The 22,363-nt window shown below is 49.0% G+C and overlaps 1 protein-coding gene across 15 annotated transcripts in view; it reads right to left on the bottom strand.

The window, feature by feature from the left end:
- Positions 1–22,363, bottom strand: part of Fnbp1 (formin binding protein 1) — a 118,946-nt gene that overhangs the window by 43,256 nt on the left and 53,327 nt on the right. For all 15 annotated transcript variants that reach the window (XM_051167064.1, XM_051167062.1, XM_051167067.1 and 12 more), the window contains exons 5-6: positions 10,056–10,118; positions 9,151–9,255 (exon numbers count right to left, since the gene is read on the bottom strand). In XM_051167064.1, the coding sequence (XP_051023021.1) occupies positions 9,151–9,255; positions 10,056–10,118 (168 nt within the window). The remainder of the gene's footprint in view (positions 1–9,150; positions 9,256–10,055; positions 10,119–22,363) is intronic.

The following is a 22,363-nucleotide window of genomic DNA, read 5'->3' as shown; positions in this document are numbered from 1 at the left end:
GATGTGCAGGAAATGTAAGAGATAAGTAAATTGCCTCCCATGTTTCCATTAGTAAGACAGGGATGCCTTCTCTGAGTGGCTGCACCGCTTCCTACCCTCAGAGGCTAAAGTGCTCTGGGTTCCTGAGTAGTTTCCCACATTAACTCACAAGCTGCCAGAAATGCAGACTCCACAGCCCGGAACCCTGATTATAGACTAGAAATAAACACAGGATCACAAAGTATCTTTTCTAGGGTCTTCGAGCATGGATCCACTTACAAAAGACTTGTACGTGTCTTAGATTTTTTTTTCTTTTAATTTTCTACAACTTTGTTTTGTTTTAAATAAAAAGCATGTTAGCTGGGTGTGTCTCCGGAACTTGGGAGGCAGAGGCAGGCAGATCTGTGAGTTTGAGGGCAGCCTGGTCTATACAGTGAGACCCTATCTCAAGAAAGCAAAGTGTTGAGGCTGGAGAGATGGCTCAACAGTTAAGATATTGGCTGGTCTTCGAAAAGAACAGGTTTCAATTCCCAGCATCCACATGGCAGCTTTCTACTGTCCATAATTGCAGTCCCAGGGGCTCTGACACCCTCACACAGACATACATGCAGGCAGAACACTAATGTACATAAAATAAAAATAAATAAATAATTGCTGGGCGGTGGTGGCAGCAGCAGTGCATGCCTTTAATCCCAGCACTCAGAGGCAGGTGGATCTCTGAGTTCGAGGCCAGCCTGGTCTACAGATCGAATTCCAGGACAGCCAGGGCTACACAGAGAAAGCCTGTCTCAGAAAAGAAGAAGAAGAAGAAGAAGAAGAAGAAGAAGAAGAAGAAGAGAAGAGAAGAAGAAGAAGAAAAGAAGAAGAAGAAGAAGAAGAAGAAGAGAAAAGAAAAAGAAAAAGAAAAAAGACGAAGAAGAAAGAAGAAAGAAAAGAAGCGAAGAAAAGACAGAAGAAGAAGAAGAAGAAGAAGAAGCAGAAGAGAAGAAAGAGAAGAAAGAAGAGAAGAAGACGAAGAAGAAGAAGAAGAAGAAGAAGAAGAAGAAGAAGAAGAAGAAGAAGAAGAGAAAAGAAAAGAAAGAATGAAAGAAAAAGAAAAGTATTTTTAAAATTCTTTTTAGGTTCTAAGATGAAACTGCAGTTGCAAAATGTATTTCCTGCATTTGTGCCGACTACTTCCTTCCTCTTTTTATCTTTTTTTTTTTTCTTTCAAATTATCTTCTAGACTGCTAGCAGGGTACGGGTGTTCCAGCTACTGACAGGGCTGGGCCACTGCTGCCTTTAAGGAACTGGCCTTCCATGGCCTTCCTGATTCCTGAAGGATTCCTTCAGAGAACTAGTCAGTCTTCTTTGTCTAAAACAGAAACGGGACGCAAGCACGAAAGACGCTTATACACTCAATAAAGATGTCAGCTCTGTGGCCCCAGGGACAGCAGAGGAAGCCTGTAGCCACGTCATTCCAAATGCCACCCAGTGCTAAAGATGAGGCTGGAGACAGACAATCTCCCCAAATGGTGAAAGGGTTTAACACTCGGCTACTCATCTGGTTTCAGTCCCGGAAGACCCGCCCCTGCCCTTCCCGCCCCCCCACCCCACCCCATCAACCCCCCAGCCCCAGCCCCCTCTGGCAGAAGTTCTTGGCTTCAATTTTAACCTCTCTTTAAAACATTCCACTATATAATCTTATAGGACATTAAAACACAGATATGTACGTAGTTAAAAATAATAAATGTTTAAAACACATACATATATACACAGTATATGGACTTCTATGGCCAGGGCAGTGGTGGCGCATGCCTTTAATCCCAGCACTTGGGAGGCCGAAGCAGGAGGATGTCTGTGAGTTTGAGGCCAGCCTGGTCTACAAAGTGAGTCCAGGACAGCCAAGGGTTGGTTTGTTTGTTTTTCTTTTTCTTTCTTTTCTTTTCTTTCTTTCTTTCTTTCTTTCTTTCTTTCTTTCTTTCTTTCTTTCTTTCTTTCTGACAGGGTTTCTCAGTGTGGCCCTGGCTCCTGGAATTCACTCTGTAAAGCAGGCTGGCCTTGAACTCACAGATATCCACCTGTCTCTGCCTCCCGAGTGCTGGGGTTAAAGGCCTGCGCCACCACACTCGGCTCGGGAACATTTTCTTAGTTGATGATTGATGTGGGAGGACCTAGCTCAGTGTGGGCTGTCCCTGGGAAGTTGGTTCTGGCTGTATTAGAGAGCAGGCTGAGCAAGCCGTGGGAAGCACCCAGCAAGGCAGTGCCCCTCCATGGCCTCTCCTTATGTTGCGGTCTCTACTCCTGTAGCTGGGACACCTGTACCCTGCTAGCAGTCTAGAAGGCTACACAGGGTTTCTCTGTGTAGCCTTGGCTGTCCTGGACTCGCTTTGTAGACCAGGCTGGCCTTGAACTCATGGAGATCTGCCTGCCTCTGCCTCGCTAGTGCTGGGATTAAAGGCGTGCGCCATCACGCCCGGCTTCTCTGCTTCTGCTTCTTGTCCTGACTTTCCTTCATGATGAACCGTAGGAAGATGAAATAACCCCTTTCCTCCCCCATGCTGCTTTGCTTATGGTTGTTACCAAGGCAATAAAAAGCAAACTAGGACAGTCTACACAGTGAATTCTGGGCCAGCAGCTGGGACTACATAGTGAGACCCTGTCTCCAAAAAGCAAAACAAAAACCTCAAGTCAGAAGCGAGCAAGATGGCTCAGAGGGCAAAGGTGCCTGCTGCCAAGTCTGACAACCTGGGTTCAACGCCCAGAACCACATGGTGAAAGGAGAGCCCTGACTCCTGCAAGTTGCCCTTTGACCTCCACTGGCATGCTCACCCCTCTACCAGGCCGGGATAACTAAATAAACAGCTGAATGTAAAAACCTGAATTCTGCTCTGTGGAAAAATATGTGAGCGACACTAAGTCCATGGCCAGAGGCTAAACCAAACCTCAGCTCTCATTCTCGGGGCCACCATCTTAGAAGTCTCTCTGTCTTCATGGCTCAGGACCTGCTATCCGGCCCCATAACGGAGACATTTATGTAATGTCTTCAAATTAGCGACATTCAAACTCTAACACTTTTACTTTTTTGTTGTTGTTGTTGTTCATACTTCCGGGAGAGGTGATTTGAGAGTCTCTGCTGTTGTCCATGCTGGATATGAACCATCCTGACTGCTGGGATTACACCTGTAATGTCCTGTCCCACCCCCCACCCCCAAATTTTTGGGAGTCTTATCACTATAGAAACTGGTCTGCTCTTAGGCACTTATGTTGAGAATTCTAGTGTAATTTAATTTTTGTTTTTCCGGCCTGGCCTGGAACTTGCTACCCGAGGCTGGCCTCAAAATCCTGGACATCCACCTGTCTCTGCCTCCCAAGTGCTGGGATTAAAGGTGAGCGCCGCCACCACACCTGGCAATAATTTAACTTTTATGTACTTCCTCGATTTGAGTTTTGTAACAAGAGCCTCATGATTAAACCAGAGAGAAGGTTGCCCAGGCGGTGGTGGCGCACGCTTTTAATCGCAGCACTCGGGAGGCAGAGGCAGGAGGATCGCTGTCAGTTCGAGGCCAGCCTGGTTTACAGAGTGAGTCTAGGACAGCCAGGGCTACACAGAGAAACCCTGTCTCAGAAAAACCAAAAAGAAAAAAGAAAGAAAACTAGAGAGCAGGTGACCTCACTGGTAACTAGGGGTTCTGACTAGTCAGCCCCCCTTGAAGTGTTAAGAGAAAAGGCTGAGGAGATGGCTCAGTGGTAAAGGCACTTACTCACACACTCCCAAGCCTGCCGACTAGGCTTCTACGCCCGGCACCCACAGGGTGGAAGGACAGGACCAACTCCTGCCATTGTCCTGATACTGAAGTTTGTAAACAAACAAACAAACAAAAACAAGCAAACAAACAAAACACCTAATTCAACTGCCATTTTCCATTTCTGCAGCTGGTTGTAGCCACTGACTGTAGCTTCTGTTAGACAATGCCCCCTCTTGCATATAGGAGTTATGTAAGAGACAGCAGTCACATGACAGGGCCGGGTGGTTCACCCAGGCCTCGGATGGACCTGAGTTTAACTCGAGTCTTTGGAGCACAGTGCACTCTCTGTTGGGAAACCTGCGTGCATATACAGGCTGTTCAGTTTGATAACCATCTCCTCTTATCCCACACCAGGCTGACAAACCATGGCGCTGTCAGAGCTCCAGGACGAGGCCCCGCCATGTTCAACCAGCATGCTTTGACTCTGGAGCAGTTGTCACAGCGACCTGGACTTCAAAGTTTTTGGCCCTGGACAGTCATTCCAGTCCTGTCTCTGGGAAAAGCCACTGCACGCTACACCACAGAAGGCAAGAGCCTCACAGGCCATGGTGGCGTGCTCCTATCAAGCACCTGCGATACCCACACCATGCCTACAGCCATGAACAATGACCAGGAATAGTTTCAAACACTTCGAATATTGGAGATCCCATCAACTTGCTATATTTCTGCAAAAGTAAAAATCAGCCCCAGGTGTGTAGCCCTGGTGGCAGAGTGCTTGCTTGCCTGGCGTGCACAAGGCCCCGAGTTCCACTCAACATGGAAGAAAGTGTCATCCTGGCACTTGTTACAGCCAGCCTGGTCTCCACTCAGAAAACCAAAATACAAAACCAAAGCTATAAAACAAATAACCAAACTTCTTATCTCTGGCTGGGATCCAGGCCTAAGGGAGCTGTCTGGCATCATCCCTTATCTGGTTTAGTTTTGATATGGTCACCTCAGCTGCACTGGCTGGTCAGCCCCCAGGGTTCCCGGGTCTCTGCTTCCCAAGTGCTGGGATCAGGCATGCACCACCATGCTTGGCTTTTACATGGGCACTGGGTCCATGCAAGCCCTTCATCCGCTGAGCCATCTCCCTGGGCCCAAAAGGGAGCTTGAGGCTTTGTGTTGGGGGAAGGATAAGATCTGTTTTTACGTGGTGGCGCACGCCTTTAATCCCAGCACTCGCGAGGCAGAGGCTGGCTGATTGCTGTGAGTTTGAGGCCAGCCTGGTCTACAAAGCTAGTCCAGGAGAGCCAAGGGTATACAGAGAAACCCTGTCTCGAAAAACCAAAAAAAAAAAAGGAAAAAAATCTGTTTTAACTAAAACCGGAAAATATATTCCAACATATGTTTGTCCAACAACATCAAGCAAGGAAACCACCTGAAGCTGAGGAGCCCAGGCTCTGACGGCTGCTTATCTGCAGAGGAGAGGCCTGAAGGACAGCCTCCTTCGTCACCGTGCCTCTGAGGAACACAGTCTCCAGGTACCATCCAAATAAACACCCCTGCCCAGAGGAAAAAAAGAAAAACCTTCCAGGGAATTACCAGGCTCTGAAAGTGTCCTAAGGTGGGTGGGGACTTCTGCAGGAAGTCTGAACACAGTAGTACTGTGACCATGGTGACTCACAGAGCCCCAGGAGGAGGGACAGTAATGTCTTCAGAAAGAAAAGGCGATTCGGCTCACACCTAGGCTCAGAAATGCATGCAAGATTATGCTTCACATCCCCTGGGCTGTCACGCACAGTCTAGAGTCTAGACAGATGCATTCTGGGAGGCGGGCCGCAGCACTCTATAAGCTGCCTGGCTGGCTGCTAGGAACAGGAAGGTGAGCTGAGTCAAATACAATCAGGTCACTTAATCATCTGTGGAAACCGGGGCAGAGACATCTGTGTTGAGTCCAAGACTGTCAGAAGTAGCAACGGAAAGCAGGTGTGGCCGTGCACCCCTAAAATTGAAGCATTTGAGAGGTTGGGGCTGGCAGGTGACCAGCTTAGACCTGTTTCAAAAACTAAAGCAAGAGCCAGGCAGTGGTAGGGCAGGCTTTAATCCTAGCACTCGGGAGGCAGAGGCAAGTGGATCTCTGTGTGTTCGATGCCAGCCTGGTCTACAAAAGAGAGTTCCAGGGCAGCCAGGGATACACAGAGAAACCCTGTCTCGGGGGGTGGGGGGGGGGTGGGGGGCAGGTTTGGGGAGCAAAGATAACACTGGGGAATTCAATGAGAAAAGTGGACTTCAGGTTTCTACATAGCCTGCGGTGGACAGCAGGTCCCAGGTCACCTTTAAAGCAAAAGGACTTGAAATATTCAGTGTTTAGACATCAGTTTTGTGCTTTGAGGGCTGTGGCTCCCAAATTGAAAGCCTCACATTCCTGGGGAGGGAGGTCATGATACGTTCAGAAAAATAATAAACAAACAAAGATACTTCCTGCAGGGAAAGATAAATCAATGGCAAATATGAAAGTATCTGAGGTAGCAATTCAACTTGAAGGTAAGGCCGAACATCCTAAACTGGGGTGGTGGAGATGGCTCAGTCAGGAAAGTGTCTGACATGCTAACGTGCGAGTTTGCATTCTCAGCCCTCTAAACAGCAAACAAACAAACAATACTAATAACACCATTACCAACCAGGCAGTGGCATTCACCAGTAACCTCAGCACTGCCAGGGCAGAGACAGGCAGCCAGGACCTTGCTGGAAGGCAGCCGAGCCACAGCAGCAAGCTCCAGGCTCAGTGGAAATTAAAAAAAAACAAAAACAAAAAACCCACCAGGATCAAAAATGGAGCAGACAATGAAACACAGAGCCAGGGGCCGGAAAGATGGCTCAGAAGTTAAGAGCCATTTCCTTTTGCAGAGAATCCTGTTCATCACCACCTATGTTGCCTGTAACTCCCGCTCCAGGGGACCTGACACCCTCTTCTGGTCTCTACAGGCACTGTACACACATGGTACACAAACATACATCCAGGCAAATGTCCAAAGACATAAAATCAAATCAAGGTATTTCGGCAAAACAAGAAAAGAGCGACAATTCCTTTAGTAATAATAAAAGATATGGTAAAATCAGTTTTTTGACTTTCTCTTCCCTCTCCTTCCTTTCTTTTTGTTTTTGGCCAAGGTCTCCAGTGGCTCTAGCTGGCCTTGAACCTGCAGCAATCCTCCCGGCTGACGCCGCCTCCCAAGTGCTAGGATTGCAGGCCTATGCCATTACACTCTTAGTGGGAAAAAAGCTGAAGCACTCTCCATAATCAAGAAGAAGATAAAGAAAGCCACAATGACTGTTGCACTCTGTACAAGGAGGTCACAGACTGTAGAGGAAGATAAGAAAAGCAAATAAATAAAAGGCACAGAGATGGGGAAGTGGAGTACAACTGCCAGCACTGGCTGCTGACGGAAACCCAAACCAGGGCCAGCAGGGAGGCTCTGGGCTCTGATACTGACGTACGCCCATGTTCTATACATCTGTGAATTAAGGTCTCAGAAACAGGGCTGATGGGGCCAGAGAGATGCTCAAAGGTGAAGAGCAGTGGCTGCTCTCACAGAGGACCAAGGTTCGATTCCCATCACCTACCCAGTGGCCCGCAACCACCTGGAACTCCAGTGCCAGGGAATTGGATGCCTGCTTTTGACCTCCACCGGCACCAGGTACACACATGGCAAACAGATCTATATGTAGACAAAACATTCATACACACAAAAATAAAGATCTTTTAAAAAAAGAATTTGTACATTTGTGCCATATATGTGTACGTACACACACACACACACACACACACACACACACACACACACACGGCCTATAAACTGAGTTCACTACATTTACTCTAGAGTTTTCAAGTATACGTCAGTCAGTCTAGCTTAGTTTTTTATTATTTAGAATTAGTATCTATCTATCTATCTATCTATCTATCTATCTATCTATCTATCCATCCATCCATCTACCTATTGTTTTCTTGGTTTTCAAGACAGGGTTTCTCTGTGTTATCTTTGGCTGTCCTGGACTCTCTTTGTAGACTAGGCTGGCCTCAAAATCACAGTGATCCACCTGCCTCTGTCTCTTGAGTGCTGGGATTAAAGGCGTGCGCCACCACACCTAGCCCACCTCTGTATTTTAAAAAAATATTTATTTATTTTAATTTTTTTTAGTTTTTTCAAGACAAGGTTTCTCTGTGTAACAGTCCTGGCTTTCCTGGACTCACTTTTGTAGGCCAGGCTAGCCTCAAACTCACATGATCCACCTGCCCCTGCCTCCTGAGTGCTGGGATTAAAGGCCTGTGCCACCATGCCTGGCTTTTTTTTTTTAAGATTTATTTATTTATTATTTGTACAGTATTCTTACTGCATGTGTCCCTACACACCAGAGGAGGGTACTATATTTCATTATAGATGGTTGTGAACCACCCTGTGGTTGCTGGGAATTGAACTCAAGACCTTTGGAAGAACAGACAGTGCTCTTAGCCTCTGAGCCATCTCTCCAGCCCCTAGCCTTCCTTCTAATTGTGACATTCTCTCACTCTAGGCATCTCGAACTCAACTAGAAGAAACAAATGGCACCATGAAAAAGCAGAACTTGCTGGGTGTGGTGACGCATGCCTTTAATCCCAGCACTCTGGAGGCAGAGGCAGATGGATCGATGTGAATTCGAGGCCAGCTTGGTCTACAGAGCAAATTCCAGGACAGCCAGGGCTATACAGAGAAACCCTGTCTCAAACACACACACACACACACACACACACACACACACACACACACACACACAGCAAAACTTTTCCAGGGAAAGACAGACTGCGATGCCCAAATGGCCCAGGGCACCATGAATGAATGCCACTATTTAACAGCATAATTGTGTTTACATTATCTTGATGACTTTTATAAAAAGAAAATGGGGCTTCTAGGGAAAAAACACACACACTGGGCCTGGGAGGACAAGGGAGCACTTTATGTCCGAACCATCACAGAGGAAAGAAAGCTACCGCAGACTTCCAAATGCCTCTCTCACCCCAGACTCCTGGGTATCGGCCCGAATGAACCCACGACACAGCTGGGCAGATGGATCAGCCTATACGAAAGCCTTGAGCTGCCCGGCTCTCCCCCAGGGGCTGAGATGGCTGCCTCAGCTCCCTAGACACAGAAGTGGCCTTTGACAAGCCCCCGAGGAAGAGTGTGGCCTCCTGAACCACTCCTGTTTTGACAGGGCTGGGTCTCCCCATTAATCTCCTTGGTGACTAGGTTCCACCGCCCCCTCCCCCCCTGTGGACTTCTGGTCCCTGTGGTTATGACACAAAACAAAACCCTTCCTCTCATCAAGTACCCTCTTGTGGTTGTGTCAGAAAGAGGAAGCTGGGGCCAGGCCTCTCAGGGGCAGCCTGGGAAGCACACCCCAGGGAAGTGAGACTGGGTCCCCTCACCTTTTCCACATCGGCCTTGGTCACATTGATGTCAGCGTCCATCTTCTCAAAGTACTGCTGCGCACGGTCGGCCTCCTTGCAGTCGCGCTCAAAGCGCCTCTTACTCTGCGGACAGAGCACAGCCAAGCCTGGGGTCATCCACCCATCCTGCCAGCCCACCGGCATACTCTCCCCAGACCCCCGCATGGCGCTCCATCGTTTCCGGAAGTGACGTCAGCACTTGCTCACATTACAGTGACCCCTGTCTGCTCTCCGCGTAGGATTTACCTGCCTTTACTTGAGTGTTTGTTAACGAGTGTGTGCGCATGCATGTGCATGTACACGAAGAGGTCAGAGGTCAACAATGGGTATCTTCGCCAAGCACGCTCCACGCCGCTATAAAATTTTTAAGAAGGGTTATTTTCGTTTTAACTAAACGTGGTTGTGTGTGCATCTGGGTGCAGTGTAGGTACCTTCAGAGCTAGAGCTGTTGGATCCCCAGGAGCTGGAATTACAGGTGGTTGTTGTAAGACACCCAACACAGATGCTGGGAGCAACAGTATCACGTGCTCCAGGTTGTTGAGTCATTCTCTCTCCAGCCCACCCGCCTTGCTCTCTGAGACACACTCTCTCACGAAGCCTGGAGCTAGGCTGCTTGGCCTCCCCAGGCTGGGGTTATAGGCAGGTGCTTTACCCACAGAGCCAACTCTCCAGGCCTCCTCAAGCTTTCCAGCCCAGCACTTTGTTTGCCATTATAGGTCTAGGAGCAAACCAAGTGCAATACAGGTGAGGTAACTCGAGAAAGAAGACACCTTAGTGGTCTGCGCTGCGCTAGGCTTTTCCTTAGTGAGCCATCTTCAAGCCAGATTCAGACTGAAGTGAGCTGGTGCGAGAGACGCTGGTTTAGCTGCGGGCTTCCCACTTACCGACTCCAGCTGCTTCCAACACGTCTCTATGTGCTGCTGAGCTTTCCGCCCATCATGGAAGTTCTGTGAAGTGGAAAACAGAGCAGGGGTCAGCACCCACCCTCTGCATGCTAACACAGAGGGAAAGCCTTCCATCTACTTAAGTAGCTTTAATGATTTGCGTTTGTTTTTATATGTGCGTGCACCATGTTTGTGCAATACCCCCTTGAGGCCAGAAGAGGGCATCAGATTCCCCAGGGCTGGAGTTGCAGATGGTTGTGAGCCACCACGTGGGTGCTGGGAACCAAAGCCAGGTCTTCTGCAAGGGCAGCAACTGCTTTTAACTGCTGAGCCATCTCTCCAGCCCGGTAAGTAGCCTTTAGATATCACCTAGGCTGGAGGTGTGACTCAGTGGTAGTGTGCCTGACTAGGACGTGTGACGCCCAGCAAAGCAAATAAACATTGGCCACCTAGTCTGTGCAGTCCAAAGAAACCTAAGCGTTCATGCCAGGTTTGGTGGTTCACGCCTGTAACCCAGGACAAGTGTGGCTGATGCGGGAGGGTTTCCATGGGTTCAAGCCAGACTAGATGAGGTCCTGGTCTCAAAAAACAAGCAGGGTTTAAATCATAAACAAGTTAAGGGGAAATGGAGACGAGGCTGGTTGTAGAGTTCCTTCTTAAGTTGTAGACACAGCAATATTGAATGTGAAAAAATGTGTTGCTTGCAAAAACAGGAATGGCTTACTGAGCCAGCCGTCACAACAGGCGCCCTAGCACAGATCTCTAATCCCAGCGCTCGCCAGGCAGAGGCAGGAGGGTGTTTGAGGCCAGCCAAGGACGCATAGTGAGACCCTGTCTTAAAGGGGGGAAACTTTCAGCAACCACCCGGGGTCATCTTTTGAGCATCAGTGAACATACGTGTTATATTTTCACCTCCCACATGTGAGAACTGTACTTCTTAGCTGTCATCTCCAGCCTCTCCTGACTTAGAAAACCACCCCTGTGCCTCTATGAATCTGTCTGTTTTGGATATGTCGCATAATGGAACCACACAGACTGAGGACTTTCGTGATTTGGCAGGATGTCAATATTTCTTCCTATTCACACGAAAGGATGCTTTCAAGGTTCATCCTGTTGCAGTGTATGTATCTGTCCAGCCATTCTTTTTTTTTCTGGCTGAATAATAGTCCACTGAATAGATATACCACATTTATGCACCCACTCATTGGTGAAGGGACATTTGCTTTGTTCTTAGTTTAGGAAGACTATAATATAAACACTGCTGTGGGCTTTACGTCAATAGATGCTGTATCTTAGAAGCTGCAAAAATACTTTGTTATTGTGTGCATATGACACGTATAGTGGCGTTGCAGGTGCCACGGGACATGTGGAGGCCAGAGGGTGACGCGCTGGAAGTGGTTCTCTCATTCCAATGGTGGCTCCCTGGGGATTGAACCTTATCGGTTGAGCCATCTCAGCATCCCTAGACTCCTTTAAAACAGAAAGGCCTCATGGTAGACATGTGACTAGTGTTAACGTCCAAGGAGCCCAGAGAGCCGGGTCAGGGTAAGTTGCTAAGAGAAAGGGAGGAGATAGGCTTACAGAGGGGGCGCTGGTGGCTCAGGTGAACAGCAGGCTGGGGCGGGGGGGGGGGGCGGTGAGTTTGAATTTGGGATATAAAGGGCTGATTTCAGAATGGAAGCTGTTGCCTGATGACATGGCATGGGGGAGAACCTTTGCCAGGCTCCACAAGCACTCTGACACTGGCCCCAACAGCAGCCACCATGGATGACTTTTGATTAGTCAAGCCACGAGGAGGTCTGGATCAGATATGAATGAACAATGAATCCCGGGTCTGAGAGATAGCTCAGTGGATAAAAGTGCCTGCCCCCCCCCCCCCCCGCCCTCAGGAGGCAGAGGCAGGTGGATCTCTGTGAGTTCGAGGTCAGCCTGTTCTACAAAGTGAGAAAAGAACAGCCAAGGATGTTACACAGAGAAACCTTGTCTCGAAGGAAAAGAAAAGTGCCTGCCGCCAAGACTGATACCCAGAGTTCAATCTGGGGGTCTCGCAAGGTGGAAGGAGAAGCCGGGCGATGGTGGCGCACGCCTTTAATCCCAGCACTTGGGAGGCAGAGGCAGGCGGATCACTGTGAGTTTGAGGCCAGCCTGGTCTACCAAGTGAGTCGAGGACAGCCAAGGGTACACAGAGAAACCCTGTCACAAAAAATAAACAAACAAACAAACCCAAACAACGTGGAAGGAGAGACTCAACTTCCAAAATCAGTCCTCTGACTTCCATTCAAGTGCTGCCCGAGTATACAGGCATGGCCTCAGTTTTGACCTGAAGCAGGATACCATAAGGCAGAAGGAAACATCAAACCCAAAGAGCTGACCTGTGACCTCCAATTGCACACGTGACACACCTGGCCAATAAATAAAGGCCAGCATTTGGCCCAAGTTTCAGAAGAAGGAAAGAAGGGGAGCCACAGTGTGAGGAGCGTAAATAGACCTGTAGTCTTATTTCTAGAAGATTCCGGAGTCTGGCCCAATGTGGCCTGAAGCCTGAGAGCTGAGAAGGGTTAGCATGCCAGAGAAGGCTCATCCTAAGCCAGGTAGTTAAAGCTAGGAGGCCACCAAGGGCGATAGCTCTGGAAAAGAAAATGCTACTGCTAGAGAGAGGAAATGACATCTCGGTCACTTAGCATCCAAAATCACCAGCTCCCTTTAACAAACTTCCAGCAGATACTAATGGGATCAGTGGACCTTGTCTGCATGGCCAGAGGCCGCAGGGCGTGTGCGGGGTGAAGGGTTCTGCCCTCTGGGTCTGCTTGGGTTTGTGGCCTGAGGCTACCTGGCCAGCAAGTCCCTTAAAGAAGGACACAGTAACCTCAGAGCTCCTCCAGGGTTCACCCTTGGCTCTGAGGACAAGGGGAGGTAGCAGAGTTCCCCACCAGGTTGTCCTAAAGCTCACTGGTTCTGCTAGACTGGCTGGCCACTGACCTCCCGGGATTTGCCCACTTCTGCTTTCCTTTGCTGGGTTACTGGTGTGCATCACCACACTGGGGTTTTACATGGGTGCTAAGAATTCAAACTCAGAGCCGGGGGCGCGGGGGCGCACGCTTTTAATCCCAGTGCTCGGGAGGCAGAGGCAGGCAGATCGCTGTGAGTTTGAGGCCAGCCTAGTCTATGAAGTGAGTCCAGGACAGCCAAGGCTACACGGAGAGACCCTATCTCGAAAAGCCAAAAAAAAAAAAAAGAAAAGAAAAGAAAAGAAAAGAATTCAAACTCAGGCAGCTCGTGTTTATAAAGCAAATAGTTAATTCATGGAGTCATCTCCTCAGTGCCTCCATGCTCCTTTTAATAAACCCCCTTAGTTAGCCAGTCTGATGGTCCGCTTGCAAGGTTGCAGAGTGACTAACAGAAAATACCAGGGCTCTAAAGTCCACCTCCTCTGAGCTTAGCAAAAACCCCCTTTCCTTGGCCTCCCCTAGTCAGACAACAACTCAGCAGAGTCTGGGGACAATCAAGTGCCAGGGAAGGCTGGGGGAGGGGAACAAGACCAGCTGTAGTCAGAACAGTGACAAGGGGATAAGCTCTTGTTTCTCCAGAGGTCAAGGGTCACCTTTCTGAGTGCATGTATTTTGTGTGTTACATGCATGCCCGGGACTGGAGTTTAGAGTGTTGTGATCTTTCATGCGGGTGCTAGGAACGGAACCCAGGACCTGGGCCGATGCCCCATCGCTCCAGGCCCATCCTTCAGTTTTTGGTCTCTACAGACTTAAAGGTCTTGTCCCTCGGGCCTTCATGTTTTAATCTCATAATGGTCAAAGGGTAGGAGATGGGAATGCCAGAGCCTAAGGCTTAAGGTTAAGGAGCCAGGGGCAAGGCACAGGGAGAACCAGGCAGCTTGCTGATTGCAGGGTGCAAAAAGCCCAGCTGGGGAGGACAGACAGGAAGCTGTGCACTGCGCTGGCTGTGGCTGCGCTGTAAGAAGAAAGGAGTGGAGGCCAGGAGGAAGGGGGAGGGGTGTCCTCAGGGGAAGAGAGAGGCAGTCAGGAAGGAAATAAAAGTCCTTTTCAAACAGAGTTAACCGTGCCCTCACTGAGGCACCTTGGGTTCTCATCTGGGGCCTTCTCTCTACAGAGGCCGGCGGCCCCCCATTCCCAGGCAGGGCAGCAGTGTTTTTGCTGCCACCTGAAAAGATCCCAGTGACTTCCAGGTTCAAAGATGGAGCCAATAGGTGGTACAGAATGTGATCTTAACTCTACAGGCAGAGGCAGGAAGATGGTGAGGCCAAGGCCTGCCTAGGCAACTTAGCACTAGCCTGTTTCAAAATACAGAGTAAAAAGAGGCCGGGCAGTGATGGCACATGCCTTTAATCCCACACTCGGGAGGCAGAGGTGGGCAGATCTCTGTGAGTTTAAGATCAGCATGGTCTATAGAGCAAGTTCCAGGACAGCCAAGGCTACAGAGAGAAACCCTGCCTCAAAGAACCATAAAAAAAAAAAAAGTAAAAAGAGGGCTCAACTCTCAGCACCTCAATACATACACACAAAGATGAATAAAACGAATAAACAGATATGTAAAATGAAAAGTTGAGGCTAGGGAGGTGCTCGGTTCAACTCCCAGCACCCAACCACGGCAGGTGGCTCACGGCTTCCTCTAACTCCAGCTCCAGAGGATCCAACGCCCTCTTCTGGGCCCCTGCGGCCACTGCACTCATGTGCGCAGACACACAATTGAAACCTAATAAAAATAGCCTCGGTGGCACGCCTTTAATCCTAGGCCTAGGGAGGCTGAAGCAGACGGATCTCTGTGAGTTTCAGGCCAGCCTAGGCTACACAGTGAGACTCTGTTTCAACAAATAAATAAATCTTAAAAACAAACAAACAAACAGTTCAAGGGCTGGAGAGGTGGCTCAGCAGTTAAGAGTCCTGGCTGCTCTTCCAGAGGACCCAGGTTCAATTCCCAGCTCCCACATGGCAGCTCACAACTGCTTGTAATTCTAGTTCCAGCGGATCTGACACCTTCACATCAATGCACACAGAGTAAAATTAAATAAAATTATTATAAAACAATTCATATTTTGGGGTAATCCTGACTAAAAACCCAGACAGAACACTATATAAGCGTGGGGAAAGCAAGCATACACATTTGTTGCGTACATTACACGGTTGGAAGCTAGCTGGTGGCTGTCTCCCACGAAGACATCTCACCTCCAGGCCCCCCAACGCCATGATTACCATATTTTTCTGACCATAAGACATGCTTTTGCCCCCCAAAAGTGGGGGAGAAATTAGGGTGCACCTCATGATCCGATTGCTGTTTTTCTTGTTTTACTGCTCTAAAAACTGGGTGCATCTTATGGTCAGGTGCATCTTAGAGTCTGAAAAATACAGTAACCAAGCACCAGAATCGCAGTTCATGGCGATGCTCTTTCCAGTCTCTTCTATGGGGCGACCCCCACCTCCAAGGAGATGGATACCCTCCTCACTGCTCTGTGGCATAACTGACCTTGGCAGAGGTCACCAGCTCCAGCTGGCTCGTTGGAGGGAAAACAGTGGTTTGAACAGATAGAAAACTTAAACAAATAAGCAGACTCGCCAGATGCACTTGTTGGTTACGAACAAACAATGGCAGGACACTCCTCCTCAGGACAGTGAGGGAGTGTGTCGGAGAACCGTGCCCTCACCGCTCTGCATAAAGAGGGATTGTTCCCAGGACAAAGATATAAGGGCCGCTTTGGGAGCCTGGGATGAAGTCACCGCTGCTCTTCCCTCCTGTCAGAAAAGGGACAGGAAATGCCATCTCTGGGGACCCAGAGGAAGCTAGTCACTCTCCCTGTAATGAGATGCTTTCGGTGTCTTATTTAAAAACACAATAATGGACTTGAGAGAGAGAGAGAGAGAGAGAGAGAGAGAGAGAGAGAGAGAGAGAGAGAGAGAGAAAAGAAGAAGAAGAAGAAGAAGAAGAAGTAAAAAAAAAAAAAGAAGAAGAAGAAGAAGAAGGAAAAGAAAAGCCAAGAGGAATCTGAAGTCAGCTACAAGTATTTGTTTTTGTTTCAGTTTTTTTTTTTTTTTTCTTTTTCTTTTTCTGTAGTTCTGCATATCCTGGAACTCCCTCTGTACACCAGGCTGACCTCAAACTCACAGAGATCCACCTCCGCTGTCTCCTGAGGGCTGGGATTAAAGGCGCCTGCGCTACGGCATCCAGCCCTCAGTTCAGTTCTGAGTTGTTCTTGAGTCTCTACAGAAGAATCATCCTTCAAAGAATTGTCTAGCTCAGTAGAAAAGGTGCTTGTTGTGCAAGCCTGAGGACCCGAGTTCAGATCCCCAGTGATGCTTAAAAGCTGAGCATGGCCTTTAATCCCAGCACTTGGGAGGCAGAGGCAGGCACATCACTGTGAGTTCAAGGCCAGCCTGGTCTACATAGTGATTCTAGGACAGCCAAGGCTACACAGAGAAACCTTGTCTCAAAAAACAAAAATAAAAAACAAACAAAAAGCTGAGAATGGCAGCGTGCACCTGCAATGCTGGCACCAGAGAGGCAGGGATAGGAGAAACCCTGGGGTTCACTAGTCAGCCAGCCCAGCCAACCCAGCACTGACCTCTGGACACCACATATTCATGAATGGGAGATTAAAAAAAAGAAAGATGGTAAGAAAGAGAAAAAGAAAAACCTGAATGTGGTAGGGTAACAGGTACCTTTAATCCCAGCACTCAGGAGACAGAGGCAGGTGGATTTCTGAGTTCGAGGCCAGCCTGGTCTACAAAATGAGTTCCAGGACAGCCAGGCCTACCCAGAGAAATTGTCTAGGGGGTAAAAAAAAAAAAAGCTGGACCTCATGGCATGAGTCTGAAATCCTGACACTTGGGAGTGGGGTGTGGTGGAGGTAGGTAGGACAGGAGCAGGAGATTGCTAAGTTTGAGGCCAGCCTTGGCTACCTACATAGTTAGCAACCAGGCCAATCAGGACGTTCATACAAAGAAAGTCTCAAAAACATTAATAAGCCCCAGCAGAAACCAAACAGAAAGGGGACTAGAACCTAAAGAAAAGCAAACACCAGCTTCAAGGGAACTGGAGGTAACAATGTCTGCGGTAGCTTTCCTATCCTGTGGGCAACACGTGCTTATCACTTGCTCTGCAAGGAGTCAGTGCACCCGACTTTATATGTAACCACTGATGGCTAAGAAAGCAAAAGAGAGCACTGTTGTGGAAACTGCCACTTCAAACACAAAACAGGAAAATTAAAAGAATACACGCTGCATCGGCTGCAGTCTCACCCATCTGGAATTTTAAACACAGCTCAGTTTCCACAGATGGAAACAAACGGACACAGAGACTTTAAAAGGGCAAAGACAGAAGGGGGCCCCCAGACAGCCCGTGTGTGGCAAACGCTGTGGTGTGGGTTGGGATTCTGGGACACCCCAACCCCCACCCCTGACTCAGGGTCCCCTGGGTTGGCGGGATTTCAGACAGGGCTTCATTATGTAGTCTAGCTGGCCTTGAACCCTCCACCCCCGGGCCTCAGCCTCCCCAGCTGGAAGGGAAAGTGTGCGTAGCCCTAGCTTCCAGCCCTGGCTCCCTTTGGATTCTGACTATACAGCGTGGAAGCCGATCATCCACCCACTTGGTGTCCTGTACTCCACCTAAACCGTGTTTGGTAATCCATGTTAAAAGTCCTTTTCAGAAAGGGTGTCTCTGTGCTGGAGAGATGGCTCAGAGGTTAAGAGCACTGGTTGCTCTTCCAGAGGTCCTGAGTTCAATTCCCAGCAACCACATGGTGGTTCACAACCATCTGTAATGAGATCTGGTGCCCTCTGTACATGCAGACAGAACATTGTATACATAATAAATAAATAAATCTCTCTCTTTTTTTTAAAAAGGGTGTTTCTGGCCTCATAAAGACACCTGCCTCATCACACTCATCTGCCTACTCTCCCAAGCACTGATTGACAAGGCATAGTTTTGGGGTTCTAAACAGGGTGCAGGGTCTGCCTGGGCTGGTGGCTGAGGCTGTTTCCTGGCCTTATTTCTCTAGTTGCTCCTTTGTCCTTGGTTTCCCTTTGTTTTCTTAGTAGATGCAGCATCCAGAAATCTCCACACTCAACACCCATAAATTGTGTTTAATCTCCTGTGCAAAGTCATCCTGGGTTCACATTCCTTAAAGCTCTAACCCTGTGGGACCTAGGCTACATGCAATGACACAAGGACCAACTCGAAAGGAACCTCACAGACTCTAAGGACATGACCCCACATCTCTTCCAAGAGTACAAAGCAGTTGCTTCTAAATCAAAGCAAGGACCTCCGTGACGGGTTTAAGGGAGTACCAGGTGGAAAGGAGAAACCTCCAGCAACCCCACCATGGCTGAAAAGGTCTCCTTATCTGATTCCATCATCCATCAGAGGACGTGTGCAGGCCCAGGCGTGTGTGTGGGGACGAGCTAGGTATAAGGCATGCAGCAAGATGCCAGAAGGGCAGTGAGCCAGTGCCTGTAAAATCCCAGCACTCACGGGAGGCAGAGACAGGCGGATCTCTATGAGTTTGAGGCCAGCCTGGTCTACAAAGTGAGTCTAGGACAGCCAAGACTACACAGAGAAACCCTGTCTAGAAAAAAAAAAAAAAAAGCAAAAAACAAAACAAAACAAAAGTACTAGTGCAGCTCATTAAATCCAGAGTGATGGAATATAATGAGAGGATGTGGGAGAAGGGCAGTCTGGGATGCTACTGCAGCAGAGGCCAATGAAGCACAGGACCAAACGGCCAAGGATGGGGGATGGACCCTCCTGTATGTCATCTAGGAAGCATGAGCATCTCGCACATACTTGGAGATGCCATATCTGAGACTGAGTGAAGGCAAGAAAAGGGTGATTGGGCTTTGGCTTTGGTTGCTCTCCACAGCCAGGGTGAGCATGACTGCCAGGACCACTAGAAGGGGAGTGGCACTCTTGGGTTGGCCTTATGGGAAAGACAGACCGGTGAGTGCTAAGTACAGGACCCATTGGGCAAGGAGCAAGTGGGGGGTCAGGAACAGGCTTGGCAGTGACTAAGACAAATGAGCTAGACAGCTGGTTCACTGGCTCCAGGGCCAGACTGGAAGCAGAGATCTGAGTGAGGAGGCACAGTGCCTCCCTATAGGTGACAGATGATGACACATGGGGTTCTAGGCATACAGGGATAATGAGTGGAGAAAATCTGAGCTCAGAGCATTTACTGACCCACTAGGACTGGCCAGATAAGAGACGGAGGGTGGGGGCTCTAGCTCAGGAGAGCTAGCATGCCTGAGGTCCTAGGTTCAATCTCTAGTATTGCCAAAGAGGGAGAGAGAGAGAGAGGGAGAAAGAGAGAGAGAGAGAGAGAGAGAGAGAGAAGGAAGTAAGGAGAGAAAGAGAGAGGGAAGGGAGGAGAGAAGAAGAAGAGCTGGGCGTGGTGGCGCACTCCTTTAATCCCAGCACTCAGGAGGCAGAGGCAGGCGGATCGTTTTGAGTTCGAGGCCAGCCTGGTCTACAAAGCAAGTCTAGGACAGCCAAGGCTACACAGAGAAACCCTGTCTCGAAAAACCAAAAAAAAAAAGAAGAAGAAGAAGAGGAGGAGGAGGAGGAGGAGGAGGAGGAGGAAGAAGAAGGAGAAGAAGAAGAAGAAGAAGAAGAAGAAGAAGAAGAAGAAGAAGAAGAAGAAGAAGAAGAAGAAGAAGAAGAAGAAGAAAAGTAGTCCTGGCTGTATTTCAAGCACATGAAATCAAGACAAAAAAATAAATGCTGACGTTTAAACCTCTTTGGTCCTTGCCACGGATATGGCTCGGTGGGCCTGGGTTCCATCCCCAGCACCCTGTGGGGGAGCTGGTGCATGGCTACCACCCTGGCTCTTGGGAGGTACAGGCAGGAGGAACAGGGGCATCTTCAGCTACATAGTTCCCTCATGGCCAGCCTGGACTGTAAAGGACCAGGTCGGCAGGTGTATGCTGAGGCTTGTGAAAGCTTCAAGAGCCACTAAAGACATCGATAATTGTTTCCTCTACAACTTCCTAGACAGTTACTGGAGGGAAGCAATGCGCAGTGGCTTTTCCAGCTGCAGACAGCAGTGAGCCTGCTGCTCCCTGCAGGCTGGCAAGACCACCTGGGCTCCTTGGTGGGAGCCACACAGCTCTACAAAATCCTCCTAGGAGCTTAGTGGGGCTCGTGCTGGCCTCAGAGTGACACAGAAGTGGAGCTCGGCCAGCCCCTGAAACTCCAATGAGTCCTCGGTGCTGTTGTCTGTCCTCTATTTTATGACCTAGACCCCAGATAAGGCAGTCCAAATCTCAGATGCCTGGAAACTGATCGCAACACTGCTGGAGACTGTCAGTGTAGGAAAGAGATAAGAGTTTGACCGAAGACTATAACCCAGGATGTTGAAAACACCCCTGCTTTAAAGCTCTTCTCACTTCTGGGAATTCTGTGGGGATGAGAAGATAACCTCAGCTCCCACACAAAGCGAAGAGCTAGCCTGGGAATCGTGGAGCAGGCTTGACATCCCCTTAGAGGCCGGAGTTCTTCAAAGCCAGCTTCAGCTATATCGTGGATTCCAGGATAGCCCGGAACATCTCAAAACAAAGAGCTAAAAGGAGCTGACTGTAGAATTGATTAACTAATCTAAACCAGTCAAAACCAGTAAGACTATAGACGAACAAAACAATAAAAAGTACTTAAACAATACGCATATGGGGCTGAGCTTCCAGCTCACAGTGTCTGTGTAGCTTGATCAAGGGTCTGGCTTTGAGCCCTGGAGCTGTAAAATCATTTATGAATGAATGACCGGAACATCTACAAAAGATCTGATTATGAAAATAATCCGTGGCCAGGGCGTGGTGGCGCCCAGCACTCAGGAGGCAGAGGCACTGGCAGAGGCAGAGGCAGAGGCAGGCAGATCTCTGTGAGTTGGAGGCCAGCCTGGTCTACAAAACGAGTTAGGACAGCCAAGGCTGTTATACAGAGAAACCATGTCTTGAAACAAACAAACAAACAAACAAACAAAGTAAACAATGCGTTTTCCAAAGAACACATAGAAAACAATTCTTCTAGTACATGGAGAATTGAAGGTACAAACTACAGACCAGTGAGATGGCTCCGCCAGCACGTGAGAGGTGCTCGCTAGGCAAACCTGCAGACCTGAGTGTGAGAAGAAAAGAGACTCCACAGATCAGCACTGTCCATCCAAAGTGTCCGTGGGCCCTGTCCTGACCTCAGCAGAAACTGGGAAACGATATTGTCTGGCCAGCGCCACTAGTGAAAGTCAGGCAAGCCCGGAGCAGGTGGTCTACAGGCAGGGCTGCCATGTGCAATCCGTGGCCTTATGGGTAAGCTAAAAACCCACCAATGAAATAAAAGCGTTTGTGCATCCATGCTCCTCCCTGAGGTCCAGGCTGCCTGGGTGTCACCCGCAGCTGGACCTGTGTGACCCAACAGACCTACACCACCTCCCTGTGTTCCAGGCTCCTGAGCAGTGAGTAATATCACAGGCCTCCGATTGGGCAAATGTTAGCTACTGCTATCCAGAAAAGTGGCTGCAGGGCTACCCAATCTCCCAGACCACCACGAATTAACACACGCACAGGACACGGCCCTCCAAGCTTCTTGGTTTGTCTGCTTGTGATTTGTTTTGTTTGTCTTGGAACTCGCTATGTAGCCCAGGCTGACTTCAAACTCAGAGATCCGTCTGCCTCTGGCCCACAAGTGCATGCGTCATCACTCAGGCCGGTTTTGAACCCAGATCTCTTACATCCCAAGCTGGCCACAAACTCACTGTGTGGCTGAGGAAGGTCTAGCATGATCTCCTCGCCTCTACCTCCCCAGTATGCTCCATCACACTGCCTTTTAAATTTTATTTTTAAAAGCGTATCTTACATCTAGGTACGGAAACATCCTGTGCGTGGTGGAGGTCAGAGGATGTCTTGCAGAAGGCAGTTCTCTGTCTCTGTCTCTCTCTCTCTCTCTCTCTCACACACACACACACACACACACACTTTTTTTTTTCAAGACAGGATTTCTCTGTGTAGCCTTGGCTGTCCTGGACTCACTTTGTAGACCAGGCTGGCCTCGAACTCACAGCGATCTGCCTGTCTCTGCTTCCCAAGGGCTGAGATTAAAGGCGTGTGCCACCGCGCCCAGCTTTTGAGGCAGTGTCTTGCTAGCTAGCCTGTTGGTTCCATCCTCTAATTTGTAGTCCCTCCCGCCTCAGCCTCCCAAATGCTGGGGTTGACTAATGCTGTGTTACCACACTGAGCTACACAGTCCTTCCAAACAATGGCAGCTATGATATAGGAAAGAAGAGACGGCTTCACGAAGCCACA

The sequence above is a fragment of the Acomys russatus genome, chromosome 24 (assembly GCF_903995435.1).
Source record: "Acomys russatus chromosome 24, mAcoRus1.1, whole genome shotgun sequence".
NCBI lineage: Eukaryota > Metazoa > Chordata > Mammalia > Rodentia > Muridae > Acomys > Acomys russatus.
Note: the sequence above shows the minus strand (reverse complement) of the source record. Positions and strands in the feature narration are given on the sequence as shown.